The 20,489-nt window shown below is 42.2% G+C and overlaps 1 protein-coding gene across 9 annotated transcripts in view; it reads left to right on the plus strand.

The window, feature by feature from the left end:
* ALPK1 (alpha kinase 1) overlaps positions 1 to 18,884 on the plus strand; it is a 128,224-nt gene extending 109,340 nt beyond the window's left edge. For 8 of the 9 annotated variants that reach the window (XM_077755018.1, XM_077755017.1, XM_077755019.1 and 5 more), the window contains 8 exons: positions 992 to 1,068; positions 2,014 to 2,109; positions 4,362 to 4,466; positions 5,364 to 7,473; positions 10,397 to 10,550; positions 14,700 to 14,862; positions 16,079 to 16,265; positions 18,348 to 18,884. In XM_077755018.1, coding sequence (XP_077611144.1) covers positions 992 to 1,068; positions 2,014 to 2,109; positions 4,362 to 4,466; positions 5,364 to 7,473; positions 10,397 to 10,550; positions 14,700 to 14,862; positions 16,079 to 16,265; positions 18,348 to 18,544 — 3,089 coding nt within the window. In that variant the 3' untranslated portion in view covers positions 18,545 to 18,884. The remainder of the gene's footprint in view (positions 1 to 991; positions 1,069 to 2,013; positions 2,110 to 4,361; positions 4,467 to 5,363; positions 7,474 to 10,396; positions 10,551 to 14,699; positions 14,863 to 16,078; positions 16,266 to 18,347) is intronic. The other variant, XM_077755021.1, reaches the window with a different exon arrangement.
* Positions 18,885 to 20,489: the final 1,605 nt, after the last annotated feature.

A 20,489-nucleotide genomic window follows, 5' to 3' on the forward strand; every position in this document is an offset into this window, starting at 1 on the left:
AGATAAACCACATCTTCTTGATCCATTCATCCGTGGATGGACACTTAGGCTCTTTCCATGTTTTGGCTATTGTGGAGAGTGCTGCTATGAACATTGGGGTACATGTGCCCCTATGCATCAGCATTTCTATATCCCTTGGGTAAATTCCTCCCCTATTGCTGGGTCATAGCGGGGTTCTATTGTTACTTTCCTGAGGAACCTCCACACTGTTTTCCTTATTTTAAACCACCCTGACACCTTACCCATTCATTCCTCAGAAGGCATTCCTGAGTTTGTAAGGCAAAATGTATAGAATGCTAGTTGTGCTTTAAAGTGCATGGCCCTCTTTATAGTCCAGATGTTTATAGTCCAGCAAGTCTGAGTGGCTTCCCAACAGTCCACGAGACGGTCTCTGGCACTGTCCCCACAGACAAGCAATCTGGACATCGGGAGTAGGGGTCCCAGCGAGGGGTCCTGCGGAGGGACACAGGGCAGAGGCTGTGCCATCAGCTGGAGGGAAGAGAGAACTCTTGGGGAGCCCCTGGGGCCCTGTGGGCTTCTTAGCCTGTCCCCAAGCCCTCTCCTCACCTGAGCACAGAAGACTTTAAAAAGCAACAGAAAGGACTAATAAAAAGGAGCTGCAGGTGCTCAAATTAATAAATTAAATAAAATGCAAACTAAGGTGTTTGAAAAATGTTAACATAGAATGGTAATTATTCTTGTAAATCCTGGATTTAATTATCTTCATGTTAATGTCACATTATATATGATATATAATATTTTTTTACTGTTTTCCTGTGAAAGGGAAATTATCTGTATTGAACCAGCTAGAAAAATCGATTGCTGTTTTCCCAGCAGATTGGTATCTGCCAATTGCTGTCGATGTAATTCAGCCCTGAATTTTCCTAACAGGAGCCAATGAATCTTCTTTCTGTATTAGTTTTCAAAAGTGTTTTCTAACACCATGCACAGAAACTGGCGGTCTGTTCCATCTCTCCCCTTCGTTTTTCAGGGATGTGGTACGAAGCGGCAGAGCTAATATGGGCCTCGATCATAGGATATTTGACCCTGCCTCAGCCAGATAGAAAGGTGGTTTAACCGGTGCTTTTTTCCCTCCTTTCCTACATTCGTCTTTGGATAATTATCTCTTTATGGCATAATGCAGTGTATCGGTTATCAATTTTATTGGTCCTATCTTTATTGATTCGACATGTGCATAGGACCAGGAACATTTGGTAACTTCCTCTTATGCTTTGCTCTGTCCCCATTCACAGCCAGACTCCTGGCATGTATTTGGTGTTTCTGCATTTATTTTTAACTACCTATTTGTATTTTTATTTCTATGAGTCAGTCACCTATTCCTTTTATTATATACATAGACTTTCCCTGATTCCACAGCAAAAATGAGATGACCAACCACTTCTATGTAAAATCATTTTCCCTCTACTGAGTGGGCAGACTCCAGTGAATCGTTTATGTGGCATCTTTATCCAAGGAATGTGAGGGGCAATGTCTGATTTCCCACTTAATGTTTTCATTCTCTGTACCTCTGTAGAAGTATTCTCCCTGTTAAGTGGAGCACTGGGTTATCACCTGCATCAGCAATGCCATTGCCTACAATCCTTTTACCGCACAGACAGAATGGGGTGCGAGGACTCTTGTTTGGGCCAGTTGTTTGGGTCCCTGGCGGTATGGAGAAGTTAGTGTTGACAGCCCAGCAAAGTCCAACTAAGAAATAGCTGTGTTTGCCCTCAGGATGTGATGATCTTTCAAACCCTGTGGCATCCAGTTTAGAACTATTTCCACTGTCAGAATGACAAGAAGAAGGAGGAGGGGGAGGAGGAAGGGGAGGGGGAGAAAGAAGAGAAAGGGGGGAGGAGGGGGGGAGGAAGAAGAGAGGGAGAAGGAGCAAAAGCAGCAGCAGCAGCAGCAGCAGTTCATATGGAGGACTGATCACTGCCTTCAGGCCTTGTGATGAAAACAGTAATAGACCTTAAATTCCTAATCTGTGTTTTGTTTGTATTTTTCTTACAGGGTATTTCCACATCGCTAGGTATACTGGCAGACATCTTTGTTTCCATGAGCAAAAAAGATTATGAAAAGTTTAAAAACAATCCACAGATTAACTTGGTAATTACCAATTGGTGCAGAGTGGCATCACCTACAAAACTGCCAAAGTTTTTGGTGCTTGGTTTATCAATCTCATTCTCTTTCCAGGCGTCAGGGAGCACAGTGTCTCCCCTTTTCAAGTAACATGAACAATCCTGGGGACAGTTCTTATGGGTGTCCTATTTGGCTTGACTATCTTAACACCTAGCACAGTACCACACATACCGAGGGTACTAAAAAAAAAAAAATGATGAGTGAATGAATGCGTAAATGTCATCAAAGTGATAAATGCTTTGAATCCCACTGATTTCCTTTCAAATTATCACAGAATTCAGTTTCCACACTTGGGCCCTCTTGGTGATAAAGTAAAGGAGTAACAATTTTAAGACTTTGATTACCCTCTATTCAAATCAGAGCATCTGTCACTTTCCTATGTTCTTACTCTTAATAATAAGGGTTACTAGGGTGCCTGGGTGGCTCAGTGGGTTAAGCATCCTACTTCGGCTCAGGTCATGATCTCACAGTTCGTGGGTTCAAGCCCTGCATCGGGCTCTGTGCTGATAGCGCAGAACCTGGAGCTGATTCGGATTCAGTGTCTCCCTCTCTGTCTACCCCTCCCCCATTCACTCTCTGTTTCTCTCTCTCTTTCAAAAAGTAAATAAACATTGAAAAAACTTAAATAATAAGGATTACTAATATATCCTTATGTAGCAGGATATATAGTATATAGTATAGCTCATATATATATGAGCTACACAAAACCCTATGAAGTAGGTAGAGCAAAATGTATCATTCCCATTTTAGAGAAAAATAAACTGAGGTCCTCTATAGTTTGCATACCGGATAGGAAGAAAAACAAGGAGCAGAACTCAGGTCTCCGACCAGTCTGGAGCATTAACATAAACATTGAACTGCTCTCCTGCACCGCACTGATAATGAGATTATTTTTTATTTTTATTTATTTTTCATAAATATTTTATTGTCAAGTTGGTTTCCATGTAACACCCAGTGCTCATCCCCACAAGTGCCCTCCTCCATGCCCATCTTCCCCCTCCCCCCCAACACCCATCAGTCCTCAGTTTGTTCTCAGCATTCAAGAGCCATGAGATTATTTTTTAAATTTATTTATTTTGAGAGAGATACAGCATGAATGGGGGAGGGGCAGAGAGAGGGAGAGAGAGAATCCCAAACAGGCTCCATGATGGCAGCACAGACGGTACTGCTACTCGAACTCACAAACGGTAAGATCATGACCAGAGCCAAAATCAAGAGTCAGATGTTTAAGAGACTGAGCCATCCAGGTGCCCCTGATATTGAGATTTTTGATAGTTTCACAAAGATTGGCATTTCTGTTAAATACTAAAGTGACAATAGTAACCATATTTAATAGTAATGAGTGTAGCATAAGAACGCTTGCAGCTTGCTGCTAGCAATCTGGGTTTTAGCAAAAAACCAACACACAAGAAAAGGATTATAGCCCTTGTTCAGTGAAGTTGTCTCTGATGACTGTTTAACAGTGTAAACTGCTAGGCACCTGGGCTGGCTCAGTCGGTAGAGGATGTGACTCTGGAGCTCAGGGTCGTGAGTTCAAGCTCCACGTTGGATACAGAGCTTACATTAAAAAGAAGGAAAGAAAGAAGATTAAATTTTTAAAAATTGCAAACTGCCTCCTCACCTCTTCCTGCTGTATTTTTCTCTCATCTGCTTGCCACCATGCCAGATACTATGCATTTTACTCATTTTGTGTATTGACTGATTCCCTCCCCTCAATAGGAAGCAAGCTTATTTATTGCAGGCTCACTGTCTGCCGTCTCCTTCGTGCTTAGAACAGTGCCTGGCACATGGAGGTACTCGATGCGCATATCTAGGATGAATGAATGAATCTTAATTGCTGTGAAATCATACATTAAAAGGCTCTTTGCCAAGAACCCTGCAGAAATCATCAGCTAATTTGGCTGCAAAATGTGGGAGGTTCCTGTGAACAAAGAGTTGCATGATCCTGCAGAGAAACTTGTGTGAATTATTTTGCGCACGTTAGGCCCAATCTGGGGAGGGAGGGGGATGGACTGTGTCTGGGTATTGGAGGAAAGGGCACTCAGTTCCCTAGGGTCCTTTGAGACACTTAACTCATTCTTGGCACTGTTCAGATGTGGTTGTGCTGAGGGGCAGGGTGTCCCTCAGAATCCTGAAAGGAAAGGAAAGGAATTTCATCACCTGACTTTTGCTAATGGATAAATAATTGTCAACACAACACTTGGCCTGTTTCGTCGCAGGGTTTGCTGAAGGAGTTTGACCACCAATTGCTCTCAGCTGCAGAAGCCTGCAAACTGGCAGCTGCCTTCAGTCCCTACACACCCCTCTTCGTGCTCACAGCTGTGGTAAGCAGAGCACAGCTCTACACTGTCCCTCTGCCCAGTGATGGGAACTTACTAGTGAGAGGAAAAAGTCTAACCTAAAGTAGGCTTTGTGCACATCGGTAGATAATTGTGATCAGACCTCATGTATGGGAAGGTTTTATCAGTCAGGGTAGTGACATTCTCGTGGAAGCTAAATTAATTCAACCCATGGATCTAATGCTGTCTGCCTTAAACCAATGGTTCCCAAGCACAGCAGAATCCACCCTAGACCCACTAAATGCAAACGTCTGGGATTGATGCTCGGAAATCCTTTATTTTGAAATACTGCCCAGGTGCACAGAGGGGTTTGCAAGCCACTACTCTCTTGTTTTGACTATTGTTAAGTAAATGATATGTTTATATATAGCAGCCTTATTTGCACAGGGAGAATTACTATGTACATGTCCCATGTACAGACCATTAGCTAAAACTAACAACAGCAGTAACAACAAATTTATCATCTTTGATCAAAAATTATCAGGCATGGGGCACCTGGCTGCCTCAGTCAGAAGAGTATTTGACTCTTGGTCTCAGGGTCATGAGTTCAAGCCCCACTTTGGGTATATGGATTACTAAAAAAAATAAATAAATAAACTTTTCTTAAAAAGTATCAGGCCTATATTAAGATTGTAGTTAAAGCTAATTTCTTACCCCTTCATGCCAACCAGTCGCATACATCCCAGGCCCTTTCCCTTATTCACCAAAGAGACTTTAGTTCCTTGACTCAATATCTGATTGTGTATTTTTCTTAGACTATTTATGCCATGTGCTTGTCTTCCTAGAATATTTCTAATGACCACCCTCCAGGAATGAAGTTTTTCCTGATTCACTTCCAGTTTGTATTTCAGTGTCTGATTTTGTACTTGGTATTTTCCTCAGAATATCCGTGGCACGTGCTTGTTGTCATATAGTAGCTCTAACGACTGTCCTCTGGAAATGAAAAATCTGTATCTGTGTGAAGCCAAAGAGGCCTTTGAAATTGGCCTCCTCGCCAAGAGAGATGATGAATCAGTTAGTGGAAAACAAGAGCTTCATAGTCTTCTCAAAGCTGCTTTTGGCCTCACCACTGTGCACCAAAGACTGTATGGGGAGACAGAGGTGGTCCATACCGCAGGTCAGCTCTGTAATGAAGCTATGGGAAAGCTGTACCGTTTCAGTACTTCCTCTGGAAGTCAGGAGAGAGAAGCTCTCTCTAAGGAGATCATGTCAGTTATCACCCAGGTAAAGGATCACTTACAAATTCAAAGCTTCTCAAATTTCGATGACAAGTCTTATGTTCCAGAGAGTTTCAAGCATGGATTGGATAAACCCATCTTGCATGGGCAAGTAGATTTCCAAAATATCCTTGAGACTTACTCACAGCACCACACTTCAGTGTGTGAAGTATTTGAAAGCTCTTGTGGAAACTACAGAGATAAAGGGAAAGATACCAAAACGGGAGTCTGTATCACTACTCTAAAAACAGAGACAAAAAACATAGATACTGTGTGTGCTACTGAAGACAAACCACATTTTCAAAAAGGAATGGCAGTATCTTCCTCCCAAATGGCTAAGATTGGCCAGGAGAAACCCAGGAGGATAGCAAGGAAAAACTGGACCCGTTCTGATGCCTTTCGGGTCTCCTTGGATCAAGATGTGGAAACTGAGGTTGAATCATCAGATCACAGTTATGGTGAAGGAGCTGTTTTGAACCAGTCTCTGAGTGACAGCCAGTGCTCGAGTTCTTGGAGCAAGTTATCGGCAGTTAGTTCCTCTACCAGCTGGGAGGAAGTGAATTATGTGGACGATAAGTCAGCCAGAAAAGAGCCTCGCAAAGAAGTGCATCCTGTGGATACTGCGTGTTCTGCGGCCCTGTCTGAAGAGCTCAAGATCAATGAGGAAACCGGACCTGTGCACCCACTGTCTTCAGAACTTCACGGTCTCTCTCTCCAAGTGTCCGAGGATGACAATTTAGAGTCGTTGCAAAGTCAGCCGCACAGACGCGTGCCCTTGACAACCTCCCATCCTCGTAACACAACAGGCACATTCTCAGCCCCCGGGGCGGGTCTGTTAGAAGGAGCTCCAGAAGATGTGCAGAAAGTCAAAAATAGGGGACCCAGAAATACTTCTGCTCATTCCAGACCCTCGTTTGGTTCTGCTTCTTTGTCCTCTTCTGATGCTGGTTGGCCCAAGAACACAGCCACGTATCCTTTGGTTCGAGAAGAAGAATCCTTTGAACTAATTGACAAATTTCCAGAAATCGATTGTGATGCTGAAGACAGGTATGGAGAGGAAATCAAAAGAGGCACAGGCCTTACATTTAAAGAAAGCTCTGCCTGGGTTGACCCGGAAGGAGAAACAGCAGAAAAAGAAGAGGATATGCCCTTAGACTCTGACATAGTCATGGAGGATCCCCTGGGCAAACGTTCCGGGATGGCGTGTAGCTTTTCCACTCTTCATTGGCCTGTTCAAAATCCTGACTCAGGAAAGAGCAGTGGCCCAGTCAAAGAGCAGGGCATCGACCCTGATGCCTCCACGGTGGATGAGGAGGCCCACCTGCTCGACAGCACAGATGTTCAGCCCACAAGCGGGCGTGGCCTATGTGCTCTGAGGCAGCCGCGTGGTCAGGGACCCGAAACCCCCAATTCCTCTGTAGGCAGTAGCTTTCCCTCCCCTGGTCTTAGCAAGGACTGCACTACCACGGAGGAAGGAAACAAACTAGGAAACATGCTAAACTGCAGCCAGAACTCCACCTCCTCAGTGTGGTGGTTGAATTCACCAGCATTTTCCAGCGGTTCTTCCGAGTGGGAAAGCCCGCCGTCCTTTCTGAATTCCAGCGGAAGTTCTTTTGTTTCGTTGCCAGGAATGACAAGGCAAGAGATCCTAGAGGCTCGAACCCTGCACGCGGATGACTTTGAAAAACTCTTGGCAGGAGTGAGGCATGATTGGCTCTTACAGAGACTGGAGAATACGGGAGTTTTTAAGCCCAATCAACTGCACCAAGCACACAGTAAGTACAACCTTTTTCAGTAGGTCCAGCCTCAGGAGGCATCTATGTACATTTGGGGTCCTCTGAAGAGCTTAATAGGTAGATTGCTTAAAGCTCATGAAAGACACAGACCCCTGTCATGCTCTCTGACTCTACAGAAAAATGTGACCTTCAAGGGCCTCCCTCACTCTTGGTGTGGCAGACTCTAATGGTTGCATAGAATAGAGGCTTTCTCAGGTCGCCTCATGTATTGCGGACTTGCTGTGAAGATACATAGGCAGTAAGGTAGACAGGAGTCTCACAGGAGTAAGGAACAGTCATCAGTCAGGGTTTAAAACAGCTCTGCATGCCATATCCACTCAGCATCTGTCTTTTCTGTGGATTCTCATTACCAACCGATTTCTATTTTTTTCCATTCAAATTCTAGAGGGGCAGGGCAGAGTTTGACCTAGTTAAACATCATTTCTCTAGTGGGCAGAGATTGTCCACAAGGTTTCTTTCCAGCCAGTGGATTGATCAAGTGGCCCCTACTATTACAGTCAGTAACTACATCTTGCTTACGGGATCACCCAAGGTCACTTACCATGGCAGGGAGCCTGGGTGGGGCACCTCGTAATCTAATGTAGCTTAGAAGTAGTGAAGACGCTGGGAAGAAGACAAAAGAAGGCTCTTCTCTTAGCCCAGGGGATTGTAATACCCTCCAAGATACTGAAAACTTATTTGAATGAGAAAAAAAAACTTGCAAAGCACATTTCAGAAGACACACGCTATATGGGTTGCTAAGCATTGGATACTAAAGTAGTAGTTCTCAATCTTGGCACCACTCAAGAATCCCCTGGGGAACTTTTTAAAACTTCGAGTGCCTCACCCCTGAGATTCTGATCTAATGGGTCTGGGGTTTGGATCCAGGCATCGGTATTTTTTAAGAGCTCTCCAGTGACTTTGTATAAAGCCAATGTCAATAACTTCCGCTTCAGAGTATTCCAGTGTTTTGCCTGCTGCCTTGAAGTCAGACTAAAATATAGTTCAGGTTGTTATAAAAAAAATGTTCTACTATAATAGGGTTTCCCTATTTCCTATTCCTACTTAGGGACTCTGAAGGTTCAGAATCCCATTCCTTAGAATTAAGCAACTGCTTGATTGTTATGCCTATGTGCCAGTTTGTGGATGAAAAGCCACATGTACATGATCTCAAACCCATTAGAGGAACATTATTATCCCCAGTGTACAGGTAAGAAAAAGAGAGGAAGCCCAAAGCTGGAAAACAAAGCAAGTTGTACATTTCCTCCTTTCTTCTCCCCTCAATTCACTACCCTTCCTGTGAATGTGTGCAAGCGGCCCACCTTCTACTTCCAACCCCAGCTTCTCTGATTGAGTTGCCCAGCCCTGGTCACTGTCTTCCCCAGCCTCCAATCATCTCCCTCCCCAACCCCCGACCCGTGAGTTTATCTTATTTTAAGTACTTGTTCTCCTGAGTCTTCCATTCATTCATCCATTATCATAACCTAGATGCAGGAGGTCCTTGTTCACTTCATTTTAACTTGGATCCCAAAATGTTGCATTTCTTCCTCAGGGCTCATGTCTTTCCCCCTCAAAGAAATGCTTTTTTGCTAGCACTGCTCCCCCTTTCCTTCAGGTGGAGACAGTTTTTACTTTTCCTTCCTATCTTTTCCCTTTTCAGTTGAGTAGCATCTTTGTAGAGCAGCTGTGTTTTCTCAAGTAATTCCTGGACTTTCCCAACTTAAAACAACTCAGAGAAAATTAAGGTACATGATGTCTGGAGTTTCCAGGAATCTCTAAGGTAGATTATTTCATTTATTTCTATCTATATGGCCTGGCACAGGTAATAGCCTCCATTATCAGATAATTAGAAGAAGATGCAAGCATGTATCACTGTTTGAAAATAGTCTCTGGCATTTTACTGTTTAAAAAGCCCTTTATTTTTCACTGCTTGTTTTCTTTCTTTCTTTCTTTCTTTCTTTCTTTCTTTCTTTCTTCTTTCTTTCTTTCCTTCCTTCCTTCCTTCCTTCCTTCCTTTCTTTCTTTCTTTCTTTCTAGAGAGAAAGAAGGGAGGGGCAGAGAGAGAGTGAGAGAGAAAGAATCCCAAGCAGGCACCATACTGCCAGCACAGAGCCTGAGACAGGGCTCAGTCCCATGAACCATGAGATCATGACCTGAGCCGAAATCAAGAGTCAGACGCTCATTTGAATGAGCCACCCAGATGCCCCTCCACTGCTTTCATATAGAAATTCTGGCCTTAATCCCTCTCAATCACAAGAGAAAGATTTTGTGATTCTTCATTATATTTGCAAAGCTTTATTTTTTTATTGCACTTCACTAACCTTTTAGTAGTATTCATAGAAAAGGCTAAAATTTGAGAAAATATCTAAAGAAGCTAAAGATTTCAGACAAGCTGGATTAGGATCTGTGTTGCTTCAAATTTATTCATGAATTGTAACATCCCTTTGAAAATAATATCTAGGGGTACCTGGATGGCTCAATTGGTTAAGTGTCTGGCTTCAGCTCAGGTTATGATCTGGTTCATGAGTTCAAGCCCCACGTCAGGCTTTGTGCTGACAGGTTGGAGCCAGGAAGCTGCTTCAATTCTCTGTCTCCCTCTCTGTCTGCCCCTCCCCCGCACATGTGCTTTCTGTCTCTCAAAAATAAAATAAACGTTAGGGGCACCTGGGTGGCTCAGTTAGTTAAGTGTCTGACTTCAGCTCAGATCATAATCTCACAGTTCATGAGTTTGAGCCCCACATCAGGCTCTGCACTGACAACTCAGAGCCTAGAGCCTGCTTCAGATTCTGTGTCTCCCTCTTTCTCTGTGCCCCTTCCCCACTCGTGCTCTGTCTCTGTCTCTCTGTCTCAAAAATAAACATAAAAAATTTTTAAATTAAACATTAAACAAATAACATCCGTTTTTTTCTTACCTTTTTTTCAGATGCTCTTTTATTAAAATATTCTAAAAAATCAGAATTATGGACAGCCCAGGAAACTGTTGTATATTTGGGTGACTACCTGAATGTGAAGAAGAAAGGTAGACAAAGAAATGCTTTTTGGGTTCATCATCTTCATCAAGAAGAAACTCTGGGGAGGTATTTCTTTAAAACACCTATACCACTAATGTAAAATGGGTTAATTATACCTTTTTCTTAATTAATCATTTATGAGATTTTGAAAGAGCTGAAAAATTTGGCCAAAATGCATATTTTCAGATATCTACTCCTTCCTTCTCCTTATTAATTAATTAATAGCAGTTACCACACATTGACCAACACTATGTCAGCCATTTTAGATATACATGATGTCAAGCCTATCAGGGAAACATTATTATCCCCACTGTACAGATAAGAAAATGGAGTTTCTGACCATCTGGCAGGACAGAGAGCCTTAAACACTCCCACTAAAAAATGCTGGCAAAAAATCTAGTTAAACTATGAAAGCTTCACTTATAAGCAATAAAGGACCTGCCAAAAAGGTAGGAAAATCCATTGAGCATAGGGATATGAAGCATTCCAGGCAGATAAGTGTATACCGAGCCCCTAGGACATTCTATACAAGTTTTGAGTGGGGTGGGATGAGGCGGCAGCTAGTGATAAAAATGACACATGGAAGGGAATGAGTTTAGAGACCACCATCCATATAAAGCAAGGATTCAGAATGGCTATGTCCTCCAGGAACATAGCCATCTAAAAAGACCTATAAGCCACGAATTTTAAGGTGGACCCTGTTGTCTATCCAAATCCAAATAATTTAAGGAATAAGTAGGAAGAGAAGAAATAAGAGAGAGAGAAATTGGGTGGTTCTTAAACAGTGGAAGTACATTTGCTAAAAAGGTTGTTGATGATAATTATAATAATAGAAACAATACATATACTTACCAGGTATGTATGTGCCAAGCCTCATTTTAAGTCATTTATGTACTGACTTAATCAATCATCACAAAACCCTGTGAGGTCAATATTATTATCCATTTTACAGATGAGGGAACTGAGGTACAGAGATGTTAAGAAACTTGCCCCAAGTCATGAATCCAAATGATGGAGCCCTATGTTATGGGTTGAATGATTTTTTAATAGCTCTGTGCCCCCAGCCTCAGATTCTTATGTTGAAGCCCTAACCCCTCATACTCAGACTAGGATCTTACTGAAATAGAGTAATTGCAGATGTAATTAGTCAAGATGAGATCATACTGGAGAATAGTGTGCCCCTTGTCCACTATGATTGGTATCCTTATAAAAAGGAAATTTATTTTTTTTAATGTTTATTTATTTTTGAGAAAGAGGAAGAGACTGTGCATGCACCCGCACATATGAGGGGCAGAGAGAGGCGGGGACAGAGGGGACACAGGCTATGAAATTTATGAAAAGGAGATTTAAAGAGAGACATGCATTTGGGGTAGCCTGGATGACTCAGTCAGTTAAGTGTCCATCTTCGGCTCAGGTCATGATTTTGCTGTTTGTGAGTTCGAGCCTCACGTCAGGCTCCAGGCTGACAGCTCAGAGCCTGGTTCCTGCTTCCGATTCTGTGTGTGTGTGTGTGTGTGTGTGTGTGTGTGTGTGTGTGTCTGCCCCTCCCCCACTCGCACTCTGTCTCTCTCTCAAAAATACATAAACCTTTAAAGAAAGAGGGAGACACATACCAAGGGAGAATGCATGTGAAATTGTAGTTATGTTGCCACAAGGCAGGAACCACCAGAGGCCAGGAGAGAGGACTGGAAACCATCCTTCCCTAGTGCCTTCAGAGGGAACATGGCCCTGCTGACAGCTTGATCTTGGACTCTAGGCTCCAGAACTGTGAGAGAATCTATTTTTGTTGTGTAAGTCACCCAATCTATGGTACTTGGTTGCAGCAGTCCTAAGAAGCTTAATACACCAGGATGCATCACAGGAGGATCTGAGATGGGAAATAAAAGAGAATAAGAAACATGGAAGATGGAGTGAGAGGGTCCAATGTATGTCTGATCAGAAAAAGATAACAAAGCAAATAGAAAAGAATCACTATGTAAATAGATAATATCTGATGATTTCCCAGAATCGCCAAAACACATTAATCTCCAAATATAGGAATTGCAGTGAATCCTAAGCAGGATAGAAAAGGAAGGAGGGAAGAAACTAGAAGGGAGGAGGGGAGGAAGGGAAGGAGGAAGGAAGGAAGGAAGGAAACCATAAATCCACTTCTAGCCACATAGTAGTCAGACTTTAGAACAGCAAGGACAAAGAAACAATCTTAAAAGCAGTCGAAGAAGAAAGAGTTCACTGCTAACATATCTTTACTGGAGATAAATGGTCCCAGCAAAATGGCATAAGATGCCAGAAAGAATGAGCCTCTGTTGCCAGACTGATGATCCCATACCTGGCGCTGGAGGCCCTCTGACAGAATGTTTGGGAAATGATCCAGTACCGAGGTTTGCTCGAAGTTCTGAACTGGTTCAAAGCTCCTGTGGCCCAGAGGTCCGTGCATAGCAGAAGTGCTCCAGGCACTGAAGGAAGACCTCGATCAGGACAGCTGCTCCCCTGCGGGCTGCTTTCTGATGCTCCATGGGTTCCGTCTCTGCAGCCTCGCCGGTCAGCTTTCTTTTCTCATCCCCAGAAGGTGATGGTTGCAGCCAACTTGGATTGCATTATCCTATTGGACTCAGATATTTCTGGAGGGAGTTTTCTCTAGTTGAAGCCTATAACTCCAACAGTTCCCTTTGATTTTTGGACGTCACTCTGGACACATGAGAATTAGTCATGAATTCACACCAACATATAGCAAATATAAACCGCAGTAAAGCATGGTAGTTAACTTGGCAATCAAAAAGAATGAAATCTTGCCATTTGCCACTACGTGGATGGAAGTAGAGGGTATCATGCTAAGCAAAATTAGTCAGAGAAAGACAGAAATCGTATGACTTCACTCATATGAGGACTTTACGATACAAAACAGATGAACATAAAGGAAGGGAAGCAAAAACAATTTAAAAACAGGGACAGGGACAAAACATAAGAGACTCAAATTTGGAGAACAAACAGAGGGCTGGTGGAGGCGTTGTGAGAGGGGGATGGGCTAAATGGGTAAGGGGCATTAAGGAATCTCCTCCTGAAATCATTGTTGCACTATATGCTAACTTGGATGTAAATTTTAAAAAATTAATTTAAAAAAAGAGGTGAGATGATTTTTTAAAAAGTGTGATAGTTACTGTTTGCTCCTTTCAACACTTAATCATTTATTGCCTCATATATTTTGTCTCCAACTATGCGTAAGTCCTTGAAATATACAGATTTCATACTTTCTTCAAAATGCTCAGGGCTAGCTAGCACGATGCTGTACACATAATAGGCAATGATGGAAACAAATCTTTGTAGAGATGAAGAGATGACAAAAGGAAGGGACAGAGGAAGGCTTCAGATTGATTAATTCGCCTGTGTAAGCCCACGCTGCAGGTAGTAAAAGATCTGGTTGCAGAGTCTGCACTTTTCAGTGCCCATCCTGGCTCCCTTAGCTAACCAAGGAAGTTGGGCAGACTGCTTCATTAACTGGGGATTTTCTCTATATCAGTATCATCCTGGATCAGTGTGTCAGACAGAGTTCTTCAGAAACACAGAACCAAGAAGATGCAAATATATATAGACGAGTTCCTGTCAGAAATTGGCTTCCATGATTATAGAGGCGGGAAAATCTCAAAATGTGTAGTTGGCAAGCTGAAGACCTGGGACCACTAATGGTATAGTTGACAAGGTCAACAGGCTCAAGACCCAGGAAGAGCCGATGTTTCCGTTCAAGTCCAAAGGCAAGAAAAGACCCATGTCTCGCCCAAAGGCAGTTTGGCAAGAGGCTTGGGGAGAACGTCAGTCTTTCTGTTTGGTCCTTCAACTGATTGGATTAGGCCCTTCCACATTAGGGGGAGCAATCTGCTTTATTCAGTCCATTGATTCAAATGTGAAATTCATCCCAAAACAACCTGACAAAAACACCCATAATAACTGTTGCTTAAATACCGGGGCACCTTATGTCCAAATCGAGGTGGCACATAGAATTAACCATCACAGTCAGCTAGCATGAATTATGTTCTCTTGTTCAGGAGGCTCTTACAAAATTGTTGGAGTCATGAGAGAATTCAAGGTAGTTAATATTGACTAAGGTAGAAAAAGAGTAACACATTTCAAGCAGTTTTGCATATCTTCTTTGGTCTCTGCTCTCTTACTCTATGGTAAGATCACTTCTGCATTTCTTTTTGTATTTTTTTTCTCTGCTCATAGATATGTTGGGAAAGAATATAAGGAGCAGAAGGGGCTCTGGCACCACTTCGCTGACGTGGAACGGCAAATGACTGCACAGCACTACGTGACAGAATTTAACAAGAGACTTTATGAACAAAAGATTCCAACACAGATATTCTATATCCCATCCACAGTATTACTGGTAAGATTAAGGAGAGTAAGGATTTGGTTAACCAGGCCTGTAAACATACGTCGGGTTAGATTTCTGGTAATTCCAGTAAATCAGTTACCAGATTCCTTTATCTACTTCATCTGTTTCATCTACTTAGATATGTAAGAACTATGACTCTCTCTACCCTGAATATACAGTTTGGACCTTGGATCTTCAAAGTCACTGTGTTAATTCTGGTATCTGATCCCACAGGGTCAAGTTAGCATTTGTAGTATCCTTTCTTTGAGTACTGTCTGTACTTTCAAAGAAAAAAGAAGGACCCTGAAGATGATACAGAGTACAAGTTATTCCCTCAACATGATGCATGAATTCTCTGTTTCACATCTATTAGTCCCCGCCCCTTGCAACCAAGTGATGACTAAGTCATAACTTAAACACCATTACTAAGGAAAAATAATTATTCCCTTTTCACTTTCAAATAATTCTAATTGTTAGGAAGCTCTTAGATTTAACCCAAACCTCTCTCCCTCTGATTTCTACCTGTGATTACAGCTCTACCTTCTGGGGCCATTGATACCAATGTGTTTTCACTAAGATATCTCTTTAAATATATAAAGTCAACCATCCATCTCCACTGACTTTTCTCTTATTTGGATTAAGAATATTCTGCCTCCCCAACTATGTCGAATCCCTGGCTCATTCACACCTAAAGGATTTTTTTTTTTTTTTACTTTGGCCAGAGACATTCTTAGGCCCATATTTTATTACTGCTAATAATAGCCAGCATCCGTTTCTCACTTTGTTTATGTCAAGCACTATGCCAGACATTTAACACATTAACCTCTGAAACAACGCTGCAAAATAGATGATACACACAAATGCTTAGCTAACATTCTAACCCTGCATTCCAGCGTGTGATCTATCTACATATGCTGACAAGCTAGCTCCCTGGGTTGGGTCCCATCATGGCCTTGTTTTTATGTGAGCATTTTAAAGAATAATAATAATTTTAGGTTCTATCATACACCACATAAAATTTAGCCAATCTACATGCATTTTTCTCATATAATTCTTTTAACAATACTATAAAGTGGCTATTATTATAATACCTGCTTTGCAAATGAGCAAACCAAAATCTATAGGAGTAACAAAGCTCCTAAGTGGTGAAGCCTGCGTTCAAAGTGAGGTCAAAGCCTGCAGCCTTCCTAACCATTATGGTATATTGTCTCCCATTTCTATTTTTCAGATTTTGGAAGGCAAGACAATAAAGGGATGTATAAGTGTGGAACCTTATATCCTGGGAGAATTTGTAAAATTATCAAATAATGCAAAAGTAGTTAAAACAGAATACAAAGCCACAGAATATGGCTTGGCGTATGGCCATTTCTCCTATGAGTTTTCTAATCATAAAGATGTTGTGGTCGATTTACAAGGTATGTGAAATTGGGAATTAGTTACTTTTAGTGTTATTCAGATGTAAATGTGAGGTCTTGTAACTAGCTCTTCTAGTCATTATTTAATAGATTGCTCAGTGCCTAGACTACTACGTGTAACTAACTTAATTAATCTTACGGGGTGCCTGGGTGGCTCAGATTGTTAAGCATCTGACTCTTGATTTCGGCTCAGGTCATGATCTTGCAGTTCATGAGTTCAAGCCCCACATTGGGCTCTGTGCTGATCATGCAGAGCCTGCTTGGGATTCTCTCTCCCATCCTCTCTCTGTTCCTTCCCTGCTTGTGCTCTCTCTGTCTTTTAAAGTAAATAAACTTAATTAAATTTAATAAATTAATTTTACTGTATGTAGAAAATGATGTCTGAAAAAAAATGACTAAAGCTTCTACAAGTCTAGAGAATAACACATAATCAGTGAAAAGATCTCACTCAGATTCTGTTGGGCTCAATTCTACAGCACATCCACAACAGCTTTTTAAAATTACACTTAAGTGTATTTGAGTGATGTAGGATTTTTAATATTGCATGTTTTAATATGTGTAAATCCTTCTACTCTTTCTTTTCTTCAGCCCTTTACCTTTATTACAAATGTGATATTGGATTTCATAATGGGGATGGTTATGGAACAGAAAATTGTGTGCACTCAGGGGCATCTGGGTGGCTCAGTCTGTTAAGCGTCCAACTTTGGCTCAGGTAATGATCTCCTGGTTCGTGGGTTCGAGCCCTGTGTCGGGCTCTGTGCTGACAGCTAGCTCAGAGCCTGGAGCCTGTTTCGGATTCTGTGTCTCCCTCTGTCTCTGACCCTCCCCTGCTCATGCTGTCTCTCTCTCAGAAATAAATAAAACATTAAAAAAAAAGCTTTAAGAAAAAGAAAATTGTGTGCACTCAAGTCTGACTTTTTAAGTTTTCTGCATTTATATTTTAATTTTGTTTCAGTTCATCTATTATTTCGTTTATCAGAACTATTATACTAGTATAAGAGCCAATACTCTTTGCTTCATTTAAATAATAAATGAGGCTTATTATAATTATTTTTAGTAATGATGCAATGACCATTCCCCAAGATTTTCTCTATTCCCCTTCTGTAGCATTTATCATCACTCTCTGTCATATTATATATTTTACTTACTCATATTGTTTCTTAATTTGTCCCACTTAACCAAAATGACAGCTCAATGAATGTAGGGATTTTTTTTTTGAGAGAGAGAGAGACAGAGAGAAAAAAAGAGTGCATATGTGTGAGCAGGGAAAGAGCAGAGGTAGAGAGAGAGAATCTTAAATTTTTTTAAATGTTTATTTTTGAGAGAGAGAGAGACAGAGCATGAGTAGGGAAGGGGCAGAGAGAGAGGGAGACACAGAATCTGAAGTAGGCTCCAGGCTCTGAGCTAGCTGTCAGCACAGAGCCCAACACAGGACTCGAATTCATGAGCAGTGAGATCATGACCTCAGCCAAAGTCGGACGCTTAACCGACTGAGCCACCCAGGTGCCGTGAGAGAGAGACCATCTTAAGAGGGCTCCACATTAAGTGCAGATCCTGACTAGGGACTTGATCCCACGACTCTGGGATCATGATCTGAGCTGAAATCAGGAATCAGCCACTCAACAAACTGAGCTACCCAGGCATCCCGAGTGTAGGAATTTTTGACTCACTTGTTCATTGCTAAATCCCCACTACTCAAAACAGTGTCTTGTACAGTGTGTATACTCCATCAATATTTGGTAAATGAACAGATGAATATATGAGTCAATGAGTTAGGCACTAAAAAAACTTATGCATCATGAAAGAAATATTCAATATATTGTGATCAAGTTACTGCTAACTCCTTGAAAATTGGTAGTCAAGGTATGTCATATGTGACAAACTTAATTACTCCATATTTAGTTTCCTTTTTAAACCAATAATTGGAGTATGCAATACCAAATCCCTTAGCAGAAACTTATTAAAACCATTGTGACCAGGTTTTCAAAATACCTCTTTAAGCATACATATTTTATTTTTCTGAACCACTTCGCTGACATTTGTAGACGATTTCCTCCTCAGACGTCTTTATTTCTCTTTTAGGTTGGGTGACTGGTAATGGAAAAGGGCTCATCTATCTGACAGACCCCCAGATCCACTCTGTTGACCGGCATGATGTCACTACCAATTTTGGAAAGAAGGGAATCTTTTACTTCTTTAATCACCAGCATTTGGAATGTAATGAAATATGCCATCGTCTTTCTTTGACGAGACCTTCAGCTGAGAAACCAAGGAAGTGATAGACTGTCTGGCGTGACGCTGCTCACCAGAGCTGGGTCCTTCTCTCCCCCCAGACCCACGCAGGATTGTAGCCTGGTCCCCTCGGGCTCAGGCAGAGCAGTGAGACTACTTCTGGCCAATGACCTGTGAGAGGAATTAGTGACTCTCCATTTCAGGCCCCTATTTAATTACCAGTGCGACTTGCTGTGGAGTTAGTTGAGTTACTTTCCCTCTGCCACAACTACCAGAACTCCGTCAGGAGATAGCTGCTTATCGGCATCAGTGCTACACGGAAACAGCCCCTAACTGACCCCTCGTGGACACAAAACAGATGAGAAATAAACATTTGTGTTTAAGCCATTGAGATTTTGGAGGTTTTTTTGTCACTATCTATCAATGCCGATGCTATGGGTGTTTCTCTTATTGCAAATATTTAGGAGTTCTCTGTAGGTATTAAAGAATTCAGGACATTGGGATAGAAGCTCTAGTTTTTTTCTCTTTGTCATCTGACATTTGACTTCATGTGAAATTTTTTTCCATGCATAATTTGTTTTATGTGGTTGAATTCATCAATCTTTTTTTTTTATTGCTCCTAGGTTGTATATCATATGTAGACCCTCCCGACCATGGGTTTCTTTATTTTTAATCTCAGCATATATATGTATTTTTTTGTGTGTGAAAGAGAGAGTGCATGAGAGCAGGGGAGAGGAGCAGAGAGAGACAGAGAAAAAATCCCAAGCAGGCTCTGCTGAGCCCGAAGCAGGGCTCAATCTCATGATTGAGATCATGACCTGGGATCATGACCTGAGTCAAAATCAAGAGTCAGATGCTCAGCCGACGGAGCCACCCAGCGCCCTCCCCACCATAGTCTCTTCTAGCACATTTACATTGTGAAAGGTGTGAATGAAGAATAGTGCATTTTCACAGCCACAACAGTCCACTCCTTGCAGCGTACACATCTGCTTCTTCACACAGGCTTGGGGAGCAGCTCGTCCAGCTCGGGGAGCATCTTGTCCTAACTAAAAGAAACTTAGGAAAGGGATATTGGTGAGGTATTCCCTTCCTGAAGTTAGTCTTTGGGACTGCGACTCTTTTTCCCCCTTTCCCTCCTACTATTCATTCTAAACTTCCGTCATTCCTAAGCACTACCTTGGCAAGTCACAGTGGCCAGCCTGGTGGTATGACTCAGACTGACACGTGTGGAGTTTCTGCCTACTCGAGAGAGCTTTCTCAGGGGTTACTGCACACGTCTGTTCACAGCTGCAGTCAGGGCAAGTGAGAACCATTCAGACCTGCCGCTGTGGGGAGCGCGGTGGCCAGAGAGTCCAGCTTCCACTCCAATGGGTCCACTGCTGAGTTCATGGCGAAGTCACGCTCCCCAGTGTGCTCTCAGCCAGTGACTCCGCAAGGCCAGGACACTTCAAACAGGTGACTGCACACGAAGTCTTCCCACGGGCCTGACCAAAAACTTGTAAACACTGCTGTCCTCTGAGACTCTGCCTGCCGATTCCTCCTTTGTCTGCCCTCTCCTTTCACAGATGTCAGACCTGCGTTCTCTTGTTCCCACCGCTGAGCCTTTACAGTCATTTCTCCCCATAAATATCGTATATGTCTATTCCCCTTGTTGGCATCTGCCTCCTGAACAACCCAAACCAACATAAGTTTATTAAAGAAATGGAAAAACTTCATCCTATTCACAAATAAAGAGGGAGGGGCGCCTGGGTGGCTCAGTCGGTTAAGTGTCTGACTTCAGCTCAGGTCATGATCTTGTGCTACATGAGTTCAAGCCCCTTTGGGCTCTGTGCTCACAGCTCGGATCCTGGAGCCTGCCTCAGATTCTGTGTCTCTCTCCCTGCCCCTCCCGCACTCACACTCTCTTTCTCTCAAAAAGAAATAAACATTAAAAAAAATTTTTAAATAGAGGGAAAATCATATCATCTCAAAAGATGCAAAAAAAAGGTTATT

This window comes from Crocuta crocuta, unplaced genomic scaffold (assembly GCF_008692635.1).
Source record: "Crocuta crocuta isolate KB4526 unplaced genomic scaffold, BGI_CrCroc_1.0 scaffold52, whole genome shotgun sequence".
NCBI lineage: Eukaryota > Metazoa > Chordata > Mammalia > Carnivora > Hyaenidae > Crocuta > Crocuta crocuta.